Source organism: Lathamus discolor, chromosome 5, assembly GCF_037157495.1.
Source record: "Lathamus discolor isolate bLatDis1 chromosome 5, bLatDis1.hap1, whole genome shotgun sequence".
Lineage (NCBI taxonomy): Eukaryota > Metazoa > Chordata > Aves > Psittaciformes > Psittacidae > Lathamus > Lathamus discolor.
The window spans coordinates 11,107,439-11,128,368 of NC_088888.1; the positions used below are offsets into that span (position 1 = coordinate 11,107,439).

Consider the following 20,930-nt stretch of genomic DNA (forward strand, 5'->3'; position numbering starts at 1 on the left):
ACCAAAAGGCAAGGAGAGCAGGAGGCACGGATGAGTCCCAGCTGATCCGGAACCCCAACCAGCCCCATGGACCTTACACCCTCATCCATCAGACCCGACTCTTGCAGGCTGAGCCCATGGCTGCTAACCAGGCAGCGAGCCAGCCACGAGGGCAACGCACCCTGCAGAGGCACAAATGTTGCTACACCTCCTCTTCTCTGCCAATTTATAGGACTTTAAAAAGGGCAGGCAAAGGGCAAGGGCACATTTTGCTTCTGCTCTAATAGGACTTGATCTGCCCTTTGGAAAAGGGAAAATAAAGACAGCCAAACTCCAAGTGACAGCAGCAATAACAGCACTGGACAGACTTAGGGAAGCTGTCCCGGGAACAGCTCCATAGTGCTAAACGGAGTGATGATTTGCTTCCATGCTCTACCAGCCCTGCAAGGTTACTACACCCCATGCCAGGAGGGAATCACACACCCTAAAATTCAGCCTCAGCCTGCTCCGGCTGCCCCAGCACATACACCAGCAGCAGGGATGGGGAGGAGGAGGAGGGAAAGGGAGTGACAAGGATTGAGGAGAGCAAGGGCTGGCAAGAAGGGGGTCCTCCAAGCCTGCCAGCCACTGCGCAATGGTGAGAGATGCACAGACATGGGATTAGAGGGGAAAACAGGATAAAAAGAAGGGGAGGGAGGTGAAGCCAGTTTTATTACAGTAGACAGCTGTGCCTGCCTCGTGGGCAAGAGCAGCTTGGGAGAGCTCAGCTACCGCTGTCGGACCTGTCCCAGACACCCGCCTCTGCCAGGGCACAAGAGACCAAGCCACAGCATGCTTCAGGGGTAGGCAGGACTCAAAGACCATGGTGGACCCCTCACATCGAGGACCTCACTTCAGAGACCTCGCTAACCCCAACCCAGCATTCTCCAGCAGTAGAAAAAAGCATCCCAAACCTTACTTCGGGAAGCTGAGCACCGGACCTGGCACAGGATTTGGGATAAAGGGCAAGGGGAGATGAAGGCACAGACCAAAATAACAGCGGTAGATGGGCAACCCCTCTGCACAGCCAAGGGTGGCCGCCCTATGAGCAGCAGCTCTGCTGCCTGCCCTTGGCAAGCCACCAACATGAGCTCGGGCACCGCTGCTTTCCAGCATCAGACACGTGCCATGAGCCCTGCCAGGACACAGCACAGGCAGGAAGAGGCATTACCAGCTGGAGCCTAACTAGGAGGGTCTAAAGGTTAAATCCACACGAGGGGTGATGTACGGTATGCATATGGCTGCAGAAATAAAGCTTGACAGAGAGAAGGCAGAAGGGAGGGGGGGAGGTAGAAGCAAACACATCAGAAAACACTGCCAGGAAAGTTGATGTGGATTTGTTCCATTTCTACACCATTGCTGTGTTACAAAGTTTGCACTGCTGTTAGAAATCTACTACCTCCACTTGTTTCTCAAGGAACCTGGGAGGACAAACTCTAATTGCTTGAGTTTTCACCACCGGCAGCCAGCCCAGAGGAATGTGTCGCCAGGCTGCAGCATCCCAGCCTCTGGTACCCACAGCAGCTCTGCACCCATCCAGAGGGGTTAACTGAAGTGACACCACCTTTGCACGCTCACAACCACTGTATAATACACAGATTGGTTTGGGCTGGAATGGACCTTAAAGCTCACCCAGTTCCAACCCCCGGCCACAGGCAGGGACACCTTCCACTAGAGCAGGATGCTCCAAGCCCGTCCAGCCTGGCCTTAATTCACACTGCTCAAAAGCAATTTCCAAAGCCAAAAAATGTAATGCATTAAAAAGAAGAACTAAAAAAAAAAGACTCTGCACTCTATGGATCTCCAGGGGACACAACTGTTTTGATGGAAAATTCAGAGGAAATGAAGGAGAGGTGATTTTTGCAGTCAAATTGCTGGAGTTATGGCAACTTGGCAGCTGCAGCTTCGAAACTTGGGGGCCTGAGCCTGCATGATGGGAGAAGTTTGCTTTGCCAGCTGTGGGAGCCCAGCCTGGACCCTAACAGGGGAGCCTCGCATAGGAGGGGGGAGTTAAAATGGGCAGCAATTCAGCTGCTGCTGATGCGAAGAGAGAAGCAAAGTTCATTTCAAGGAGAGCACAGGAGCACTGATCAAACAGGGCAGGTCTTATTCTGCAATTTTTAAGAGCACAGTTCTGGCAGAAACCTACTGACACCGAAGCATTGTTATGGTTAAGAAAGCACTTGTTTAACAACTCCATTCCCAGTGAGTTATTGCCTTCCCCTGCTCTAAATAAATAAATAAATGCATCTATAATTATTTATTTTGGGGCCTGAAATTGCATAGATTCATTCCCCTTTGCTAGGATTGAAAGGTTTCTGAAAGCCTGAGAAATACCTCCTCCATCATTTTTAGTTAAGAAACATGGAAAACCAATAATTCCTCAGGATGAAAAAATCAAAGCAAGCTTTATGAGCTCTGACTTCCCCCCCCCAATCATTAATTCAGTTGCAGAGGTGACACATATACGAGGCTCTCCAAAGACCTGCCCAACACATATTGCTGCCTTATGTCACAGGCCACAGGCTCAGCTGTGTGTCACTGGTGCAAAAAAGGGCCGAGGGCTCACAATCTTCCTCTGCCACAATAACACTGAATCACAGAATCATTAGTGCTGGAAGAGAACTCTGGAGATCATCTAACCCTTAACGTCTGCAGATTTTCATGACCTGGGCTTTAACCCCGATTAATGTTCAAGATTTACAACTGTATAACTAAGAGCAGCATCTAACCCATGTCCTCAGGAAAGTTAACCCTCAGGTAAGCTTGTTAGAGAGGAGAGGACACGGGACCTTGCTCCAGAGAAGCTGCTTGCAGCTCCCCTGCTTTTCGCAGCGGCTGGGCAGCAAAACTCCTCCGTTTCCCTCCGTGTCAAGTGGGATGCTCTTTACATCTCCCCTGTGCTGGTACCCCCTGGACTCAAACATGACACGCAAACAACGCGATGGCAAATGCACCCTTTCTTCCACACAGGCTGAGACTCACAAGGCAACACTCCTCCTGCCCTGCAGCTCTGCCACGGGCCACCCGAACGTTCTCCATCTGCTCTCCTCTCCGGGACAGGATTGTTGGAGCCCTTCTTGCGTAGGGGGGGTGGCCTCAGGAGCACTGCGTGACCCACGGGGGAAAGCAGTCGCCTGTCCCCTATGGGGGACATAGAACACGCGCCGGTCTTCCGCCTCCAGGGACCCAAGGCCCGAAGCGAGGGATGCTCGGAGTTGGCGGCGGGGCAGAGGACCGGTCCCCGAGGCTCGGGGAGCCCCGACGGCTGCGGCCCCTGCTGAACAGGGGAAGGGGGGGGGGAAAGGGGAGCGGATGGGGCTGTCCCTGTCAGAGGCTGTGCGGAGGAGAGGGCACCACGACCGGGAGGGGGTAAGGAAAGGGCCCGACCGCCCCGGGCACGGAACCGGTGCAAAACTTTAAGGGTAGCGCGATGGGGTGGGGGTCCCGAAAACAGCCGGGAACTTCTTCCTCGGGCAGCTGCGGCGTGTCCTGCCGCCGGCTGCATCCCAACGGGATGGCCCCGGCCCCTTCCTTACCTCCGGCGTGCGCTCCTCGGCTCCCGCCGCCTCCAACTTCCTCCGCGCCCCGAAGAAGAAGAGGAGGAGGGCGGCGAGCCAGAGCACCCCCAGCAGAGACAGCGCCAGCCGCCGCGTCGGCCGCCTCATCATCCTGGGGAGCGGCGGAAAAGTCCGGTTAGAAGGGGGATGAAGGGCGGTGGGAGCCTCCCGGCAGCGGGGCTAAGCGAGGAGCGGGGTCTCGCCTGCCCGCCTCGGAGCCGGCGATGCGAGTCCCGGGCTGTGCATGCTCTGCAGGGGAGGGGAGGAGGAAGAGGAGGAGGAGAAGGAGGCGCCGGGAGGAGGGGGCCTGGAGCCGCTCGCCGAAGGTAGGTGCTGCGCGCAGGGAGCCGGGCCGGGCCGGGCCGGGCCGCAGCCCCCCCGCCACCCCACCCCGGCGGAAGGTGCGGGGCCACGCCGCTGCCCTGCCCTCGGGAAGCAGCCTCTCGGGGACACGGAGAGCTCTGGCGTGCGGGGGGATAGCCGCGGACACCCGTCTCTTGACCCCCTTTCACAGTGCCTGGGTCCAGGCCACTTCCCCCCCGCGCGTCTGCGAAGTCGGTCCCGGTCCCCGTCCCCATCCCCATCCCGGGGCAAGGGGAGGCCAGCGCTCAACAACACACAGAGGAGGCTCAGACATGATGGGAAGATTAATTTATCCAATTGAAGCAGCAGGGGGAATTCAGGTAGGTGGAATTTAATTACTGGATTTGGAAGAGAAGATGTGAGCCTCCGGAGCTGTCAAGAGCACTTAAAAAATAAAATCATAATCATCATGCTGTTGGTATGCTGGCAGCAGCTCGGTGCCGGGCTGTGGTCCTGCGGGAACAGCCCTCAGCCATCATCCCTGTCCTATGGGGTGATCCCTGCTGGCTTCGCACACAGCCCCGGCACAGCGAGCCTGTCCTCACAGGGCAGCCAAAGTGGGAATTACAGACATTGCTAGGAGAGGAAAACAAAACCGAGAGCGAGACTCCAGCAAAGAGCTGCCTCACCGAGCTGTTCCTGCTCACCTGCCTCACTCACTGCTTTTCCAATCCTGCCACTGACAAGTATTGCACGAGCTGAGCAACCCCTTGCAGAAGACATTAGAGGATAAATTAAGTATTGGAGCAGATGTGAGTCACTCATGTTAGTACAAAAAGTATAGAACAAACCCCATAAAAACAGGAATCCATGCATAAAGTAACATATGGAATGAAACGGAGATAAGATGTCAAATGCTGCAAAGTCCGATGCACATGTTGTAAACAACCTCTCCTATGCATTTCCCACACACTCCTCCTGGTTTTATTATTTCCTGCAGTTGTTTTCTGTCACTTGCTAATTTATCATTCGCCATCTTCATCCTCTGTCCTCCTCTGATTTATTTCTAGGGCTCAGTAAGCCCTTCTCCCCTAACATAATCCATGCCTCTCAGGCCCAACATTCACACAAAGATGCCCAGATAAAAATTTCATTAGCATCCACAAAAAGGGGCATTTCCTTCTGTTTTAAGGGCATCTGACTCCAAAATGCCTCTACCAGAATGATGAATTCCACGTCCAGGGGACAGGCTTAGGTTGAACTCTGTTTTACAACTGCAGCAGCACAGCCAAGCAGGAGCAGACCTAACCAGGTGGGAAGAGGGAGGAAAGCCCTCATGCCCTGGTGAGCCACCAGCCCCACATTGTGTGGGAAGCCTGAAAATGCCACTTCTTCCCATGATGTGCATCACTTGTCACCCCAGTGAACCCTCCTCAGTCCTTGCTCCAGGTAGAAGGACCACCATGCTCAGCTCTGCTATTATGAGAGGTCTCTGCCCATCCTAGGGGTCACCTGCAGCTGAATGCAGATGTTGCTCTATTCCCCAAACTATTGCTCCATGCTTTATGTCAAAAGCCAAGGAGAAGCACCTGGGCAACCCTCATCAGTGGCTTTTCACATGGCTTGTAGTTGTTGTCTTACCTTGTGCTCACCCCAGCTATTGGCACACCCTGGTTGTTGCCTCTCATGTACCTCCATCTAGCCCCTTTGGAGCAGGAATAACTTTCTGGCCATTCTTATCACAGGTAGAAAGTAGCTGCTGGTGTTTTCCTGGCTGGGACGAAGCGCCCTCGGTGCTGTAACATAGTGTTGGCCTGGCACGTTTGCAGAGGGTGCTGAGCTTTTCCAACCAGACCTCTCTCTGTGCTAGGAGAGCTTTTCCAGATAAGGGCACCTGGGGAGGCGTTATCATTCAAAGCTGGATTAAAAACCTTGTCTTTTTTTGTAGATCAAGCTTTCAGCGGAAGTTATTAAAAAATACAGGGGAGAAATATAGAAAATATCAGGGAAATACATTACAAATTAGATTACAGGTGAGGTAATAAATAGGAGATACCTGACAAAAATGCAATCAGATAACGCTATCTTATTACCTTGAGAAACAACTCCCTCTGCTGAGAGAAAGCTTTATTGGCAGGGCTCGGCGCTGTGATGAGCAGCCTGCTGTGCCCGGCAGAGATAACGGGCAAAGGCCAGCCTCTTCCCCGCTGGCACTGCCGGTACACCGGCGAGGGGTGACACTGTAGGACCCCGGTACTGCCGGAGCCCATGGCTGCTCTGTGTAGCAGTCCTGTGATGAAACAAGAGGCTCTTCAGCCTGCAGAACAGAAGGCTGCGGAGGGACCTTAGAGCAGCTTCCAGTGTCTAAGGGGGGCCTATAAGAAAGGGTACAAGGGCCTGTAGTGACAGAACAAGGGGGAATGGCTTTAGACTGACAGAGGGGAGATTTACATGAGACATTAGGAAAGAATTCTTCCCTGTGAGGGTGCTGAGGCCCTGGTACAGGTTGTCCAGAGAAACTGTGGCTGCCCCATCCCTGGCAGTGCTCAAGGCCAGGCTGGACAGGGCTTGGAGCAACCTGGTCCAGTGGAACGCATCCCTGTCTGTGAATCTGGATGATCTTTAAGGTGCCTTCCAGCCCAAACCATGCTGTGATTTTATGTTTTGAGCTCTAGCAATGCATACAATCTTCAAGAACGGATATACCTCCTGACTGTGTGCTGGGACAGATAATATATCAAGCAGATGATGGTAACATCTATTTAAACAAGAACAAGGTGAGAGTACAAATCTGGAGGTTCAGAGTTATTTGAAGTCATAGTCTTTCAGAGACTCATATAAAAATCCTACTGCAATTCCATTAAAACCATGGCAATAAAAACTGTCTTCTGTTGTATTATGTAGCCAAATCTTCCCCATTTTTCTCAGTTTTCAACTGCCAGTCTCAGATGCTTCTGAAGTGAGGTCTATAACATACTTCCTGTTTCCAAGGTAGAAAAATTTAAGGCCAGAAGTACAGCCAGACACAGAAAAAAACAGTCTAGGAAATGGGTATTTAGCATTTGTTGGTATCAACATTGCAAAGCTGATGAAAGTGACTGTTTCATGACAGCAAAACCAGGACATCCTTTCTCAGTGGAAGAGGGACTTTTCACAGTTGCAGCCTCAGGGGATGGCCCTTTGAGGTCCTGCCTTTAAGGAAAGGGTAGTAAGGGAAAGCAGCTCTCCTTGCTATTTCAAGAGCATCTATAAAGTATATTTCAAGGGAGTTTCCACTCACCAGGTCTACAAACCAGCTGGGCTCTGCTTTAGGAATACCCCTGGGTTTGGTTTGCTTCGCATCTGAGAAGAGAGAAAACACATCCACAGAGGAAAAAACACATTTCTTTTCCCAAGGGACCATGAGTAGTTTGCTGTTTGTTCTGGGAAAGCTGGAAGGGGCTTAAACTGATACACTTGAGAAGTGATCAAAGGGAAGGATCAAAATCTACCCCCTACTGCTGAGGGGTCTCAGCTGAACGTCACAGGCAGATGCAACAACACTGAGTTCTGGTCGAAAAGGGGCTTTTAGGATATAGAGCCTCTCTGCCAGGGGAGGGTCTGGTACAGGGAGGCATTTTGGCAGCTCAGCTCTCACTGCTGCTTATGGCAGTGCACCTTCCCTACAAAGAGGTGCTGCTTGTGATAGCAGATATATCAGAAGGGATATGCTTGTTTGCGAAGCTGTGTTTGAAAGGGTCATCAGAGACATGTGTGGTTACATAGAGAGATGGATTTCATTCAGTAGTACCTTTGTGGCCCCTGCTCCAGGCTTGGGAAAGAAGCTAATACAGAAGTTTCTCTCACCCTCCTGTGCTGCATTTACTGGATTTAACCATGCTGAGGGAGGCCAGGGCCAGGAGGGGATGAAGAGCACATCAAGCTGCTCCCAAATAGCTGTTTGGGCAAGTGTGGAGCATTGGCATGTTTCACAAGAAGCCCAGCTCTGCCTCGTCACCTAGCCTTTAAGGTGCCAGCCCTGGTGCAGAGCCTTGGGGAGAGCAAGCCAACACATGCCCCTGGCCCAGACAGCATCCTGACAGCCCCAGCCTGCTCCCAGGGAATGACTCAGAGCCGCTTGCCTCTTTTCTAGGGGTGGAGCTGTGCTTCGGATGCAGTCACACCAGTGACTCCTCCAGGCTTATATTTAACACAGGAACAAGAATCCCTTTTTGGATTTGCAGCTGTTCAAGGAGCATTCAGGTCACTTGGTCTGTTCCCAATCCAGTCAATGTGGGCAGAAGGAGGGGAGAAGCCAGCAAGGAGCAAGGGGAGATTGTTGCTTTGCCATGGGGGTTCCCAAGCTCTGCAGCACTTGTCAGCACCGTGACTTGGCCCCATGGCATGTTGCTGCAAGGGCACCAGAGTGTACGGAGCTGGTGGTTCCTAGCCACAGCTACCATCACACAGCCTTCAGGGTCATCGGTGGCAGCAAGGACCCTCTGCCGTCTCCATCAGTACCCTACCTTTTCAAAAAGCAGCTTCCATAAAAGCTGCTGAAGATACTGTGAACATTATCCCACAGGGTTTGTGGCAGCTGAGCTCTGCTGTAAAAGGGATACAAAGGAAAAAAGACCAGTGCTTATGCTGAACAATGTGTGCCCTCAGAGAAGACCACAAACATTAGAGAGAGCTGTGGCCTAATACCATGAGAATTGTTAAGTTAAAGTTCTTAGAACAGAAAATAAATGGAAAAGCTTTATAGTTGTCTCTCTCCTTTCCCTCTCTGATGTAACAGAACTGCAGCTTGTCCTACATCTACAGCCTAAACTGGAGGGTCAAACTGTGAAGCACTCACCTTCTCCATTTGGGTAATGATATCACTCTGCGGCTCCTCACCTACTGCTGCAATTAAGAAAGGGAAAAGGAGGAATTCCTGCAGGATTGTTGCCACTTCTGGAGTTGCAAGCAGATCTTTTTCAGGAGCTGCAAAGGATTTGTTTTCTTTTTAATTAAACTGCAAGGGTTGTTCCCTAGCAAACTTTCCATGATGACATCTCCAGTTAATTAAAGGTTTAAGCTGATGGGAAATGTTATGCATAAGAAAATAAAATAAAGAGGAGAGCTACTTTAATAGCATTTGTTAATTGAAGTTCCCATTGAGTCAGCTGCAGGAAGACAAGCTGTTCCCTCAGTAGATGAGCACCAGCACAGACCCAGACGTTCGCCTGCAGCTCCTGAAAGGCAGGTTCCCACCTTCAGCCTAGCTGGTGTGGCACCAATGGATGAAGCAGTGCTGAGCTCACTCACCACTGGGACAAACACAGACTTCTCCATAGTCAGATTAGGTGAGGGCCAGAAGAATTGTTGCCTATCACAAGGCATTATATCTTGCATCTTTAGCAGTTGCAATCAAATGGCCATCCACTTGCACTTGTGCTTAATTCACATTCTCCCCAGCCTTCATCTACATTTGCTGCAGCACAGGTTTTTCTGGATTAGATTCAGCCTTTTTGCTATCTCCCAGCATTTCCAGGTACCCAGCAGTGCTAGTACAAGCAGATGTGGGAACAACGGCCAGAGCAATGTGAGATGTGAAGGGAGACACATTAACTTAAGCTTATGGCTAGGGACATACTAGAGAACACAAGAAACAGATCCCTTGGGCAGTGCTCTTCCACTGTGACCACCTCCAGTACTGTTCACTGCTTGCTTTTGACCAGCCCTGCTTTTACGTATCTTATTGCCACAATAGAGTTAAGGCCTCTGGGTCCTGTCTCCAGCTGCCTCTGGTGCTTGATAGCCTCTCCTGATGCTTTCCAACACAGGCATTTTCTGGAAAAAGCCCATGGATAAACGAAAGCTGCTGATCCCATGTTTTTGGAGCATTTTGGCTGGGGAAGCTCCAGGTCACTGCATCAACAACCAGTGGCAGCCACTGCAAATGGCCACAACAGAGCACCTGGGACAAAAGGCAGCAGATAGTTTCATGGGTCAAGTCACAGCAAAGGACCAACAGCAAACAAAGCACAGATGAATCTTTACCAGCAGCACCTGAGTCTATAAGGTCCTGGGCACCCTACAGCCCTCAGCACCCATCTCCAGGGGTAGCCCAGTGCTGCCGTATCTCTCTACAGGAGAAGCAGAGCTGCTCAACTGCCTCCCAAGGAGATGTACTCCTGTGTGCATGCACACATGTGCACACACACCCATCTGTCGCTGAGGAAGTGGAGAAACCTGCTAGAATTCAGACCAAACCCTTCTGTTACTCTTCATATGCTAAATCAGTCCTGCTGGCCACCCTTGGATGTGTTCAAGCCCATAATTGTGGTTTGGACAGGTCACACTCAACAGAATAAAGAACAAGTCAGGTGACGGGTGAGAGAACACATTAGCCAAAATAACGCTTTGTCCTTAAAGCACCTTTATTGCCTCTGTCCTTTTGTGTGCAGGTGTTAAGCAGACGTTCGAGCCAAATCTCTACTTCTGTGATATGTAAGTGTGGCCTGATGCCAACTGGGATTTAGGCATTTATTAACACAGCTGGCAACATGTAATATTGCACCAGACGTTTTGTGGGAAGGAGCATTTTCACAGCTGGATGAAAAGTTTTACCCTGCTCTCCCTCCTGGAGAATTTTCCATAGGAAAAATTCTTGACTGTTCATCCCTCCTCTCTCCTGAGGGATTCAAAACCTGAAGGGGGTGAGCCACACTCCCCCAGCTTCTTAAGATCTCAATCCCATTATTTAGGTGAAGTGTCTAGGAACAGGCATTTCTTCCATACACAATCCAACACTTCAGGTATGAAGACAGAGTGATTTATATTTGATCAGGCAATCTCCTGCTCTCAAAACTAAAGCTCCAAGGGGCTAACGACTAACCCTACATCCCCTTGAAAAACAGTTGAAAGCAGATAGTTATTCTGTGCAAAAAGGGTGCAGAATGTCAAGGTCTATGCTTGCTCCATGTGGATCTTCTCATGGGATCTGCTGTGATCTCCTACATGAGAACACAAGCTACAAATCCTGCCTATCTCCAAGGGAGCAATATTCTACCCCGAATGTGCTCAGGTAGATTAACAACTCATCCCATCACCAAATCGCTGCTGTTGGTTAGAAAGCAAAGCAGCAGCTAGATTTCCGCACTAGCAGGACAGAATTTCAAGGCTGCTGTTTAGAAAACAAAGTAATGTTTAATTGCATGCATTTGTTTTGCTGTTACTGAGCAAGAACAAGTTAGAAGCCCAACAGCATTACTCTTCCTTCCCTGCATAACGCCTCATTAATGCGTTCAAACCTGTTAGAATTTGTTAGTCCCAGAGGCCTTTGTTGAACCAAAACGATCAATAGATGCAAACAGAGCAGGTAAAGAGGCAATCAGGGTCCTAGAAAGTTGAAATATCTTCCATTAAGACACCATAATAATTTCCCTTGAGCAAGCACTGCATTAGCTGGTGCTATGAGCAAAGGGACATCCCAGGTAGGAGTAACACAGGAGAGACATGCGAGGAAAGAAACACATCTTGCTTTAATCACACAGAGCAAAATGTGCTCTGGACAGCAAGATGTGCTCCAAACAGCTTGGGCTATCCCATGCAGGAAAGGTATTTCACAGGAAATTGTGCATTTGGGAGATAATTGGAGGAAAGTTCTCCAACGTTTCAGGTTCTGATCTCCTCACAGTAATGAGCACACAAGCAGATGATGCATATGCATGAGAACATAATTAAGACTGGTAAACCTGGAAGATTTTCAAACTCAATGGCAATTACCAACTTAAACACACAAAAAATTAAGATAGCCTTATACCCAAAGGAAAGTTATTATTCAAAGTGCCTTACCTCATTATAGTTAGCTCCAGCTCAAACAGCAGGCTAGTGAGCAGGGGAGAGCTGCCTTCCATTAGCAGCAGGTGCTCTCCCTGGGACAGAAGCAGGATGCTGACATCCTTTTGCTCTTGCCGAGACATCTCAACCGGTCCCAAAATGCTTTATGGGAACAAAAATAGAAAGCAGAGGGCAAGCATGACTGGCAGCCTGGGCTCCCCTGTTGCTCTTTGGGCCTCTCTGATGAAGAGCATTCATGGACAGGGAGCTACCCTCTGTAAATAGATTCACTAAATAAATGTGGTAATTATACTAAATATTATTCTCGGTGGAAAGCAGCAGGGAAATGATTTGCATAAGAAATGTGGATTATTCATGTAAATTAATGTGTTATTTGTTTATAGAAAAGATTAAGTCTTGTCTAAAAACCTAGAACTCAGCTATACATAAAAGCTAACACTTAAAAGAAGGCTCATGCCTTCACTGTGATCTGCCCACCTTTATCAAATTCATCTTTGCAGGACTAGCTGTGCTTTTCTTATCTGTCTATTTTGCTAAAGCTTAGACTCCCCTCGGTGCAGGGGATAGCTAATCTTCTCTAGGGACACAGTTTTAGCTGCCGTTAAAGTATCTTTACAGGCATTCAGACTTTCAATCTTTGTTTCAGCAAGCTGAGTAGTGACAGGAGAAAGAGGAGTGGTTTCTGGGTTTGAAGAGCTGTACAAAAAGCCTGTCTTGGGAGGATGGATCCATTCATTTTCTTCCTCCATGTGCTGGATGCAAGGAGGGGCAAGGTCCTCGGCTGGCTCTGCCCTGTGTAGTCCAGAAGCAGCCTGGAGCAGGGGGGCAATAGGATGTCAGGGCAGGCTTACAACCCCCAAGAGCTGGGCCACTTATGGAAACAATGTGTGCCCACCTCCCACTGTCTGTGCCACCCCATGTCATGCTCACCACTGGGGTACTTTCATCCTCACACCTGGGCAGTGCAGAAAAGGTTAATCCCATTGCAATCACCTCCTATTAACATCAGGACAACCTCAACCCTCATGACAGCGATCCCAAGCCCAGTGTTATCCAGGAAGGGAGAAACACTGACTTAACACAAAATGCAGAAAAGCACTTCAGCTGATGCTGCAGCACCTTCACCCTGCCACTCACCCCTGCAGAGCAGCTAACTCAGCTTCTGGACCCATGCTGGGAAGGGCATAAGCACCCAGAACAGCTTCTTAGAAGAACAGGTTTACCAAAAATCAGGAGACCTCACAGGACTTTGCCCTCAAAAACCTGCTAAATAGAGGCAAATCTTACGGTGCAAACTGTACCCTGGGCTGCATCAAAAGGCTGTCAAGGGAAGCAATTCCCCTCCTCTACTCCACTCTGGTGAGACCCCATCTAAATTACTGTGTTCAGCTCTGGGGTCCTCAGCACAGGAAAGATATGGACTTGTTGGAGCAAGTCCAGAGGGGGCCACAAAGATGCTGTGAGGGCTGGCACACCTTTGCTATGGAGACAGGCTGAGCAAATTGCGCTTTTTCACCCTGGAGAAGAGAAGGCTCCAGCAGACTACAGCAGAATAGGGGTTCCTTCTACTGGACTTAGCAATTTATTCTTGTAGCATATTTTTTTCTGTTAACTAATTCCCTAAATTCTTTATGTACTCAGCTATCTGTGTGTTACTTGGATAGAGTATCCATTTCTTTTTTTGCATTTGATACAGTTAGTTGTGTAAAACAATGGTTTAAACTCTGAGAAACTTGAGCACATTGGAAAACATTGATCCAGACAATGGAGGCTGTGAAGTGCCCGAGGCTTGCATCTGTGCTGTGCCCTGCACAGATAGAACAGGCTGAAGTGGAACTTGAGTTCTCAGTAATGCTCATCTCAGCTGTTAAAAACCCATGAGCCCTTCAGGTCAAACTACTTTGGAGATGCTCAGGGTTATTGCTGTTTTCTATATTTGCCCAATGAGTGTTGTGAGGCCAGGGGTCATGGCTCTCTACAGTCCCCAAGGACAAGCATCTTATCACGTGGCTCACATTTCTCTGCTATCACCACAAGGCAGGTAGCACAACGTAGGTAGAAGTTGGGCACAACCTATGTGCTCAGCACGGGCATTACCTGGGTTTCAGAAAAGGGGTCTGTGACAAGCGTGGCTTCAAGTTAAAATAAGACTTCCAGTGGTCTGTCCCACCACTCTCATGGATGCAGTCAGACCATAGTGCTGGGATACATAATACGACATGAGCCAGGTCCTGCTCAACTTCAGACATCAGCCAACACCTTCTTCAAATAACAGGAGCTAATGTTGATCAGGGGATTGCAGAGAAAACCTTGGCCCTTCAGTTTTAATCTTGTGGTACATGTGCACCCATGCCTTAAGAGTAGGAGACAGTTTTAAGACTGGGGTTATGACTCTTCTGAGATGTGTGTAAGATTAAGGCGCACACAGCAAGAAAGTGTGGTTTTGATTTTGTTTCTTTTTCCTTTTAAAAGGAAACACAACAAATGACAATAAACACCCAAGTTACAGAGAAGGGGAAACACAAAATCTCACACCCAATGCCATGCAGCCCTTCAAGATACTTACTCTGTCTGAAATGGCCTGTAGCTCGAAGTGGTGTGCTCACAGCATGCTCCAAAGCTCTGCACCACATCCTCCATTTTTAGGGGAAACACACTCATAGAGGGCTGGATCTAGAGTCTTACGGAGCAGGCACGGCCCCAGTTTCTGGAGTGGTATTCCTAGCTGAGACTGGGTTTGAAAGGGACAATGGAAAGGGAGGGATAGTGCCAGGCAAAAAGGCATCATTGCCACTGCTAGCATCCAGGCTGAAAGCACCCAGTCAGGGCTGCTTAAGACCCGATTTCTCACTCATGAGCTCCAGCTCTTCAGCAGCACAGAGCTGCGTTCAAGCAATAAGTGGTTTATGTCTAGCTGCAGTGTATTTATGACAAAGAAATCCTGCTTCTACCTGAGGAAAAAAAGCTACTTTAGAGCAACTACCTCTTTCATTTCGTCTTGCTTAATGAGCACCAGCTATAGACATCCTTCTCATAGCCACATTTGCAGGAGCATGAGGATCTCCATGTTTCCACAGGGTGCTCAGCTTTTAACCCTTCCCTCCATGAGATGCAAACATGACTTCTTAGAAAGAAAAGGGTCTTTTTAAAATATGACTCTCCATAGCAATCCACGTCATAGGTCTTCTGAATCTGAAAATGTAATTCCCACATTTGCTCACAGTAAATATTCCATCAAAATGGACTTCGGGAGAAAACTGGATTTTTTAATTGCATGCTTTCTTAACAGAGATCCCTTGTGCTAGGTTATGAGTGAAAATTTTCCTCCTCGGCAGCAGTAGCCAAGTCCATTGCCTTTGTCTCACAAAACAGCTGAAACTTTGTGCAAAACCCAACTTTGCTTTCTGCCTGACTCTTATCGTAGATCTGAGCTCCAAGGACCAACCTGACCATCCAGCTCTAACACTAATAGTAATAAAGGGGACATGTAATTCATAGAACCACAGAATGGTTTGTGTTGGAAGAGACCTTAAAGCTCATCCAGTTCCAACCCCCTGCTACAGGCAGGGATGCCTTCCACTAGACCAGGTTGCTGAAGCCTCATTCACCCAAGAATAATTTTCTATGGCACTTTTCACCTCTTCCTCAACAAAAGTTGGAGATAAGCTCAGGCAGAAAGCACTTCTGCCTCGTATCTGCAGCCACTGTAATACCAGGCAGGTGCTTTACAAGTGGCATCTGTCTCTGGCACCACAAGGCTGGGTAGAATTAGTCAGGATTTTGTAGGTTTTTTCCTTTATCTGTGACATGTCAGCTTCCTACATTACACAGCTGATCTGAGCAAAACAAAGGTCTGCCTGCATTGGAAGGGAGTGCGATGGAGACATTCATTTCCCCAGAATAGGTAGTGTAACAAATCAATCCTGACCGCACTGATAAATTGAACTTCAAGCTTGGTGATACTGCTTTTCAGGTCTAATCCAGTGTAAGACATAGCAGGAAGGAAAGGCAAAGGCACTCGTTAGCATTTAATTCTGCAAGGAGCTGCTCCCTGAACAGGGGAGAAAAAAAGATCATCTTTTTTTCCTCCCTTCTTTTTCAGCACAGCATTGCAACTATTTTTGAAGAAGGTGACACAGGGTGCAGGGATATGTGCGGGGTCTTGCGTGCAGATAGTGAGGTGCAGAAGAACTACCCAGTGATTGCTGGCCTTTTGCCAAGCCCCAAACCTTGGGATGAGATCATAACTTCAGCTCCTGGATGCCAGTGAGGAAGAAACATTGTTTATGGGGAAAAGCTGGCTTACAGCAGGATGGGGATTATAGAGCAGCATTGCTCTGGTACACAAAGGGAACAGAAGCTGCTGGACTGGGCTTCAGGAGAGTGAGGTTCAGGTCAAGTCTTGACTACAGAGCCCCAGGCTGAACACAGACAGATCGCTGCCCCCAGGCACTGCAGCGTCACAGAACAGTTTAGGATGGAAAAGACCTTAAAGCTCATCCAGTTTCAACCCCTGCCACGGGCAGGGACACCTTCCACTAGACCAGGTTGCTCCAAGCCCTGTCCAATCTGGCCTTGAACACTGCCAGGGATGGCTGTCGTGGTTTAAACCCAACCACAAACCTCGTCCACTCACTCCCCCCCTTCTTGCCCTCCCCCTGTTCCTGGAGGGACGGAGAGGAGAATCGAAAAGAATGCAACTCCCACGGGTTGAGATAAGAACGGTTTAGTAACTAAGGTATAACTCAAAACCACTACTGCTACCACCAAATAATAATAATGGTAAAGGAAATAACAAGGGAAGAGAATACAACACCTCAGCACCAGCCAACAGATAACTCGCCCCACTCCCCTCAGCCGAGCACCGACCAATACCTCATCCAACCCTGCAGTCTCAGCCCTTCCGGGTAACTCCCCATTACATCCTGGGCATGACGTGCTGTGGTATGGAATACCTCTTTGGCTAGTTTGGGTCAGGTGTCCTGTCTCTGCTTCCTCCCTGCCTCCCCTCCTCCCTAGCAGAGCATGAGGCTCAGAACGTCCTTGGCCAGACCAAACATTTGAGCAGCAACTGAAAACATTGGCGTTATCACCACTGTTCCCAGGCCAAAAATTCAAAACATAGCACTGCACTAGCTGCTAAGAAGGAGAAAAATGACTGCTACAGCTGAACCCAGGACAATGGCGCAGCCACAGCTTCTCTGGGCACCCTGTGCCAGCACCTCAGCACCCTCACAGGGAAGAATTCCTTCTAAATGTCTACTCCAAATCTCCCCTCTGTCAGTTTAAAGCCATTCCCCCTTGTTCTGTCCCTACAGGCCCTTGTAAAAAGGCGCTCCACCTGCTGCTCACTGCAAGAAATACTTCTTTTTCCATGTAGATGGGAAGCAGCAAGTCCTGCTTGCAGGTCACACAGCAGCCAGCACCTTGGGGACCTGATCTTCCTCCCCTCAACACTGTGGCACTGTAAACAGTAACGAAGGGGATTTTCGCCCATAACTTTTGAACCTAGATGTAAAAATCATACTTGTGGGAAACTCCAGCTTTTCATCACTGTTCCACATTGGAGCACAGGGTTGCATTCAGCCAGAGTCCAGCAGGACTAACACTGGGAGAAAAGTGTCCGTAGGCCTCTGTGTTGGGACAGAAAGCTTGAAACATTGGCCTGAAAAGCTCACAAAGGAAATAGAAACACTTAAGGTCTCCAAATTTTGAAATTCCATTGATTTGAATTGAGCAGTCTGATGGGTTGCAGGACTAGAAAGGAGGTGAGCAAGGACTCTTTCGTGGACACTTGGATTTGGCAGTGGTTTTAACTCCATGTTCCCATGTTGTCTCTTGATTTCCATCGCTGCCTTGTCCAAAGGTCTGTGCCACTGGGACACCTTAGAATCATAGAATCATAGAATAGTTAGGGTTGGAAAGGACCTCAAGATCATCTAGTTCCAACCCCCCTGACATGGGCAGGGACACCTCACACTAAACCATCCCACACAAGGCTTCATCCAACCTGGCCTTGAACACTGCCAGGGATGGAGCACTCACAACCTCCCTGGGCAACCGATTCCAGTGCCTCACCCACCATAACAGGAAAGAATTTCCTCCTTATATCCAATCTAAACTTCCCCTGTTCAAGTTTTAACCCGTTACCCCTTGTCCTGTCACGACAGTCCCTGATGAAGAGTCCCTCCCCAGCATCCCTATAGGCCCCCTTCAGGTACTGGAAGGCTGCTATTAGGTCCCCACACAGCCTTCTCTTCTCCAGACTGAACAGCCCCAACTTCCTCAGCCTGTCTTCATACGGGAGGTGCTCCAGTCCCCTGATCATCCTTGTGGCCTCCTCTGGACTTGTTCCAGCAGTTCCATGTCCTTTTTATGTTGAGGACACCAGAACTGCACACAATACTCCAGGTGAGGTCTCACAAGAGCAGAGTAGAGGGGCAGGATCACCTCCTTCGACCTGCTGGTCACGCTCCTCTTGATGCAGCCCAGGATATGGTTGGCTTTCTGGGCTGCGAGCGCACACTGCCGGCCCATGTTCAGTTTCTCATTGACCAGCACCCCCAAGTCCTTCTCCGCAGGGCTGCTCTGAATCTCTTCTTTGCCCAGTCTGTAGCTGTGCCTGGGATTGCTCCGACCCAGGTGTAGGACCTTGCACTTGTCATGGTTGAACTTCATAAGGTTGGCATCAGCCCACCTCACAAGCGTGTTAAGGTCCCTCTGGATGGCATCCCTTCCCTCCAGCATATCAACCGGACCACACAGCTTGGTGTCATCGGCAAACTTGCTGAGGGCGCACTCAATCCCACTGTCCATGTCAGCGACGAAGATGTTAAACAAGACCAGTCCCAACACCGATCCCTGAGGGACACCACTCATTACTGGTCTCCAGCTGGACATTGAGCCATTGACCACAACTCTTTGTGTGCGGCCATCCAGCCAGTTCTTTATCCACCGAGTGGTCCATCCATCAAATTGATATCTGTCCAATTTATAGACAAGGATGTTGTGTGGGACAGTGCCAAACGCTTTGCACAAGTCCAGGTACATGACATCAACTGCTTTACCTTTGTCCATCAGTTCTGTAGCACCTTGCACCCACTCTGCTCAGTGGCCAGCCTCTGGATGCTGCCTGCCCTGGGAAACAGGCTTTTCCTTCCAAAAGCTTCAAAGTCCTCATTTTCATGGTTCCAGTGCAATGAAAACGTGCCCTTTAGAGGTCCTTTTTTCTGGGTCATGGAGTTAGGATCACACATACTGCTTAATAATTAAAAACAAAGCAACATTATTCATTCTACATGGAGAATCTCATGATATGGTCAAAGTCCACTGGCACAGCTTGGCCAGCCCTGATGCTGGTTTGTGCAGCAGCCACTTAGATGAATATAACACCTCCCTGCAAAGAACTGGAATGTGCTCTTAGGGAAGGCAGGAGTCTTGCTGGCCCCACTGTAAAATTTGTGAAGAGATATGACTTCAGACAGAGAACTATACTTCAGTGTCTCAACAGCATGTAGACCTTCAAATTTTAATTGACTGCCCAGAAAGAAATATACAGATAGGCAGAAATGCTCATCTGAAACCTGGATCAGGTTGGTATCTCTCCAAAGGTGGTCATCCCTACCTGTCCAAGGGCAAGAACCCCATCATCTTGATTTGGGTGACTTGGGGTAATTTGTCCTCAGGGGACAGCTCTTCCTTTTTTACCTGAAGCCAGATGTCAGGTCTCTGACACAGCTTTTACCTGAGTTCATGAGCACTCCAGCCATGTTTGTCATTCCTTTAAGTCTTGGACCCTTTTTGAATCCTGTGAAGCTTGAGAGTAGAGCCTGTCCTATTGCCATCTGGACAGAAACCCTGACCATGCAGAATGCACACAGTGAGGCTGACAGCTACCTGCTGTACCCTGACTGCAAACTAAACGTGTGCACCAACTCTATCCAGGAAAAATGAAATCATTCCAGTTGTGTGTATCTTGTGGCAATAAGCTCTAGCTGAACATTTTGTTTGCAAAGGTTTGATTAGTTCCTTTCAATTTCACCTCAGTCTTACTGTTACAGTATACCTCATCATCCAGCTCCCCTTCTCATTCGAGCCATTATTTGCTGTTCTTGTTATTTGCACCTGCCTTTTCCAAAAACGGCCTTTATTAGCAACACTAGTCTCAAGCTGCAGCTCCTCTTCTCTTTCATTTCTCCTAGAGCAATACCACCCACTACAAAGCTCAGCATCTCTATAAACACTGTGGATACAAACAAATGCATCCTTCAGCAGCCTTTTAGACCATTTTTTCCACAATGCACATTGTAAATGAGGACTAATACGTCTTCAGAATTGCCTAGAAAACGTTATTCTGATAGCAATATAAAAGCCTCACAGTGTCCGGGTAGATGCCCTTGCCAAAAACATTTTACTGTGAGCCAGATAATTCAGTTTGAATTGTACACAGTTTGGTCTGATCATTCCAGTAAAGCATTCTTTACAATTCTGTAACAGCAAGTCACATGGCTCAATAAAGTTTATTGCTGCAAATGCTTAGTGATTCATGGCATGGTTGAATTCTGTCTCTTTCCTGGATCAAGTAATCAATAGCAAAATAATCTGCCTGCAATTACATTGCTCCGCATTAAAGAGGTGTGAAGTATATAACTCCAAAATCTGATTTGAAAAAAAAGGAAAAGTACAACATTATTAATGAACTGCAATTTGAAACTGGGTGTCCTGCACCAGTTTTGCTCACAGCCTGTGGCAGAGCTACTCCTAGCCTTACATGATTCTTGCTCAGCTGATTACACACATTGCGCAACAAACCCAGTTGGGACTGATAGGTTTTCATCCCTTCACATCCAACAGAGTCCTGCTGTGATCACTCGGCACTCACACAAAACTCCCTGGCCGTCCGCATGGGTGCCAGGCACCATCTTTTTTGAAGTGTGCTGAAACGCAAGACCTATGGTCCCTCAATCAACCTTTCTGGTTCCTCCAGTGCTGCTCCTGCACACAGTAAATCAGTGTTTATAACATCCCCCACTGAGCTGAGTGCAAATTAAATCAGGCTAATTTAGCTTGCACCATCGTGTTCAGCTGCAAGCCACAAAAGGAAACAGAGGCATGACAGTTGGGAGAAGGCATGTACTTTGTGACGGGGGCTGCTAACTGAGCCTCTTCGGCAGCCCAGCACGACAGCAGCACCACGACACTGCTGCTCAAGGGCTCTGGGTG

General features: G+C 48.9%; 1 protein-coding gene across 3 annotated transcripts in view; it reads right to left on the minus strand.

Moving 5' to 3' along the window:
• Positions 1-20,930, minus strand: part of LOC136014752 (polypeptide N-acetylgalactosaminyltransferase 14-like) — a 134,339-nt gene that overhangs the window by 89,396 nt on the left and 24,013 nt on the right. Inside the window, exon 1 of one of the 3 annotated variants that reach the window (XM_065679735.1) lies at positions 7,162-8,759. The exons of 1 other annotated variant lie outside the window; for it this stretch is intronic. In XM_065679735.1, the coding sequence (XP_065535807.1) occupies positions 7,162-7,284 (123 nt within the window). In that variant the 5' untranslated portion in view covers positions 7,285-8,759. Of the gene's footprint in view, positions 1-3,557; positions 3,938-7,161; positions 8,760-20,930 lie in introns of those variants that run through there. One more of the 3 variants, XM_065679733.1, reaches the window with a different exon arrangement.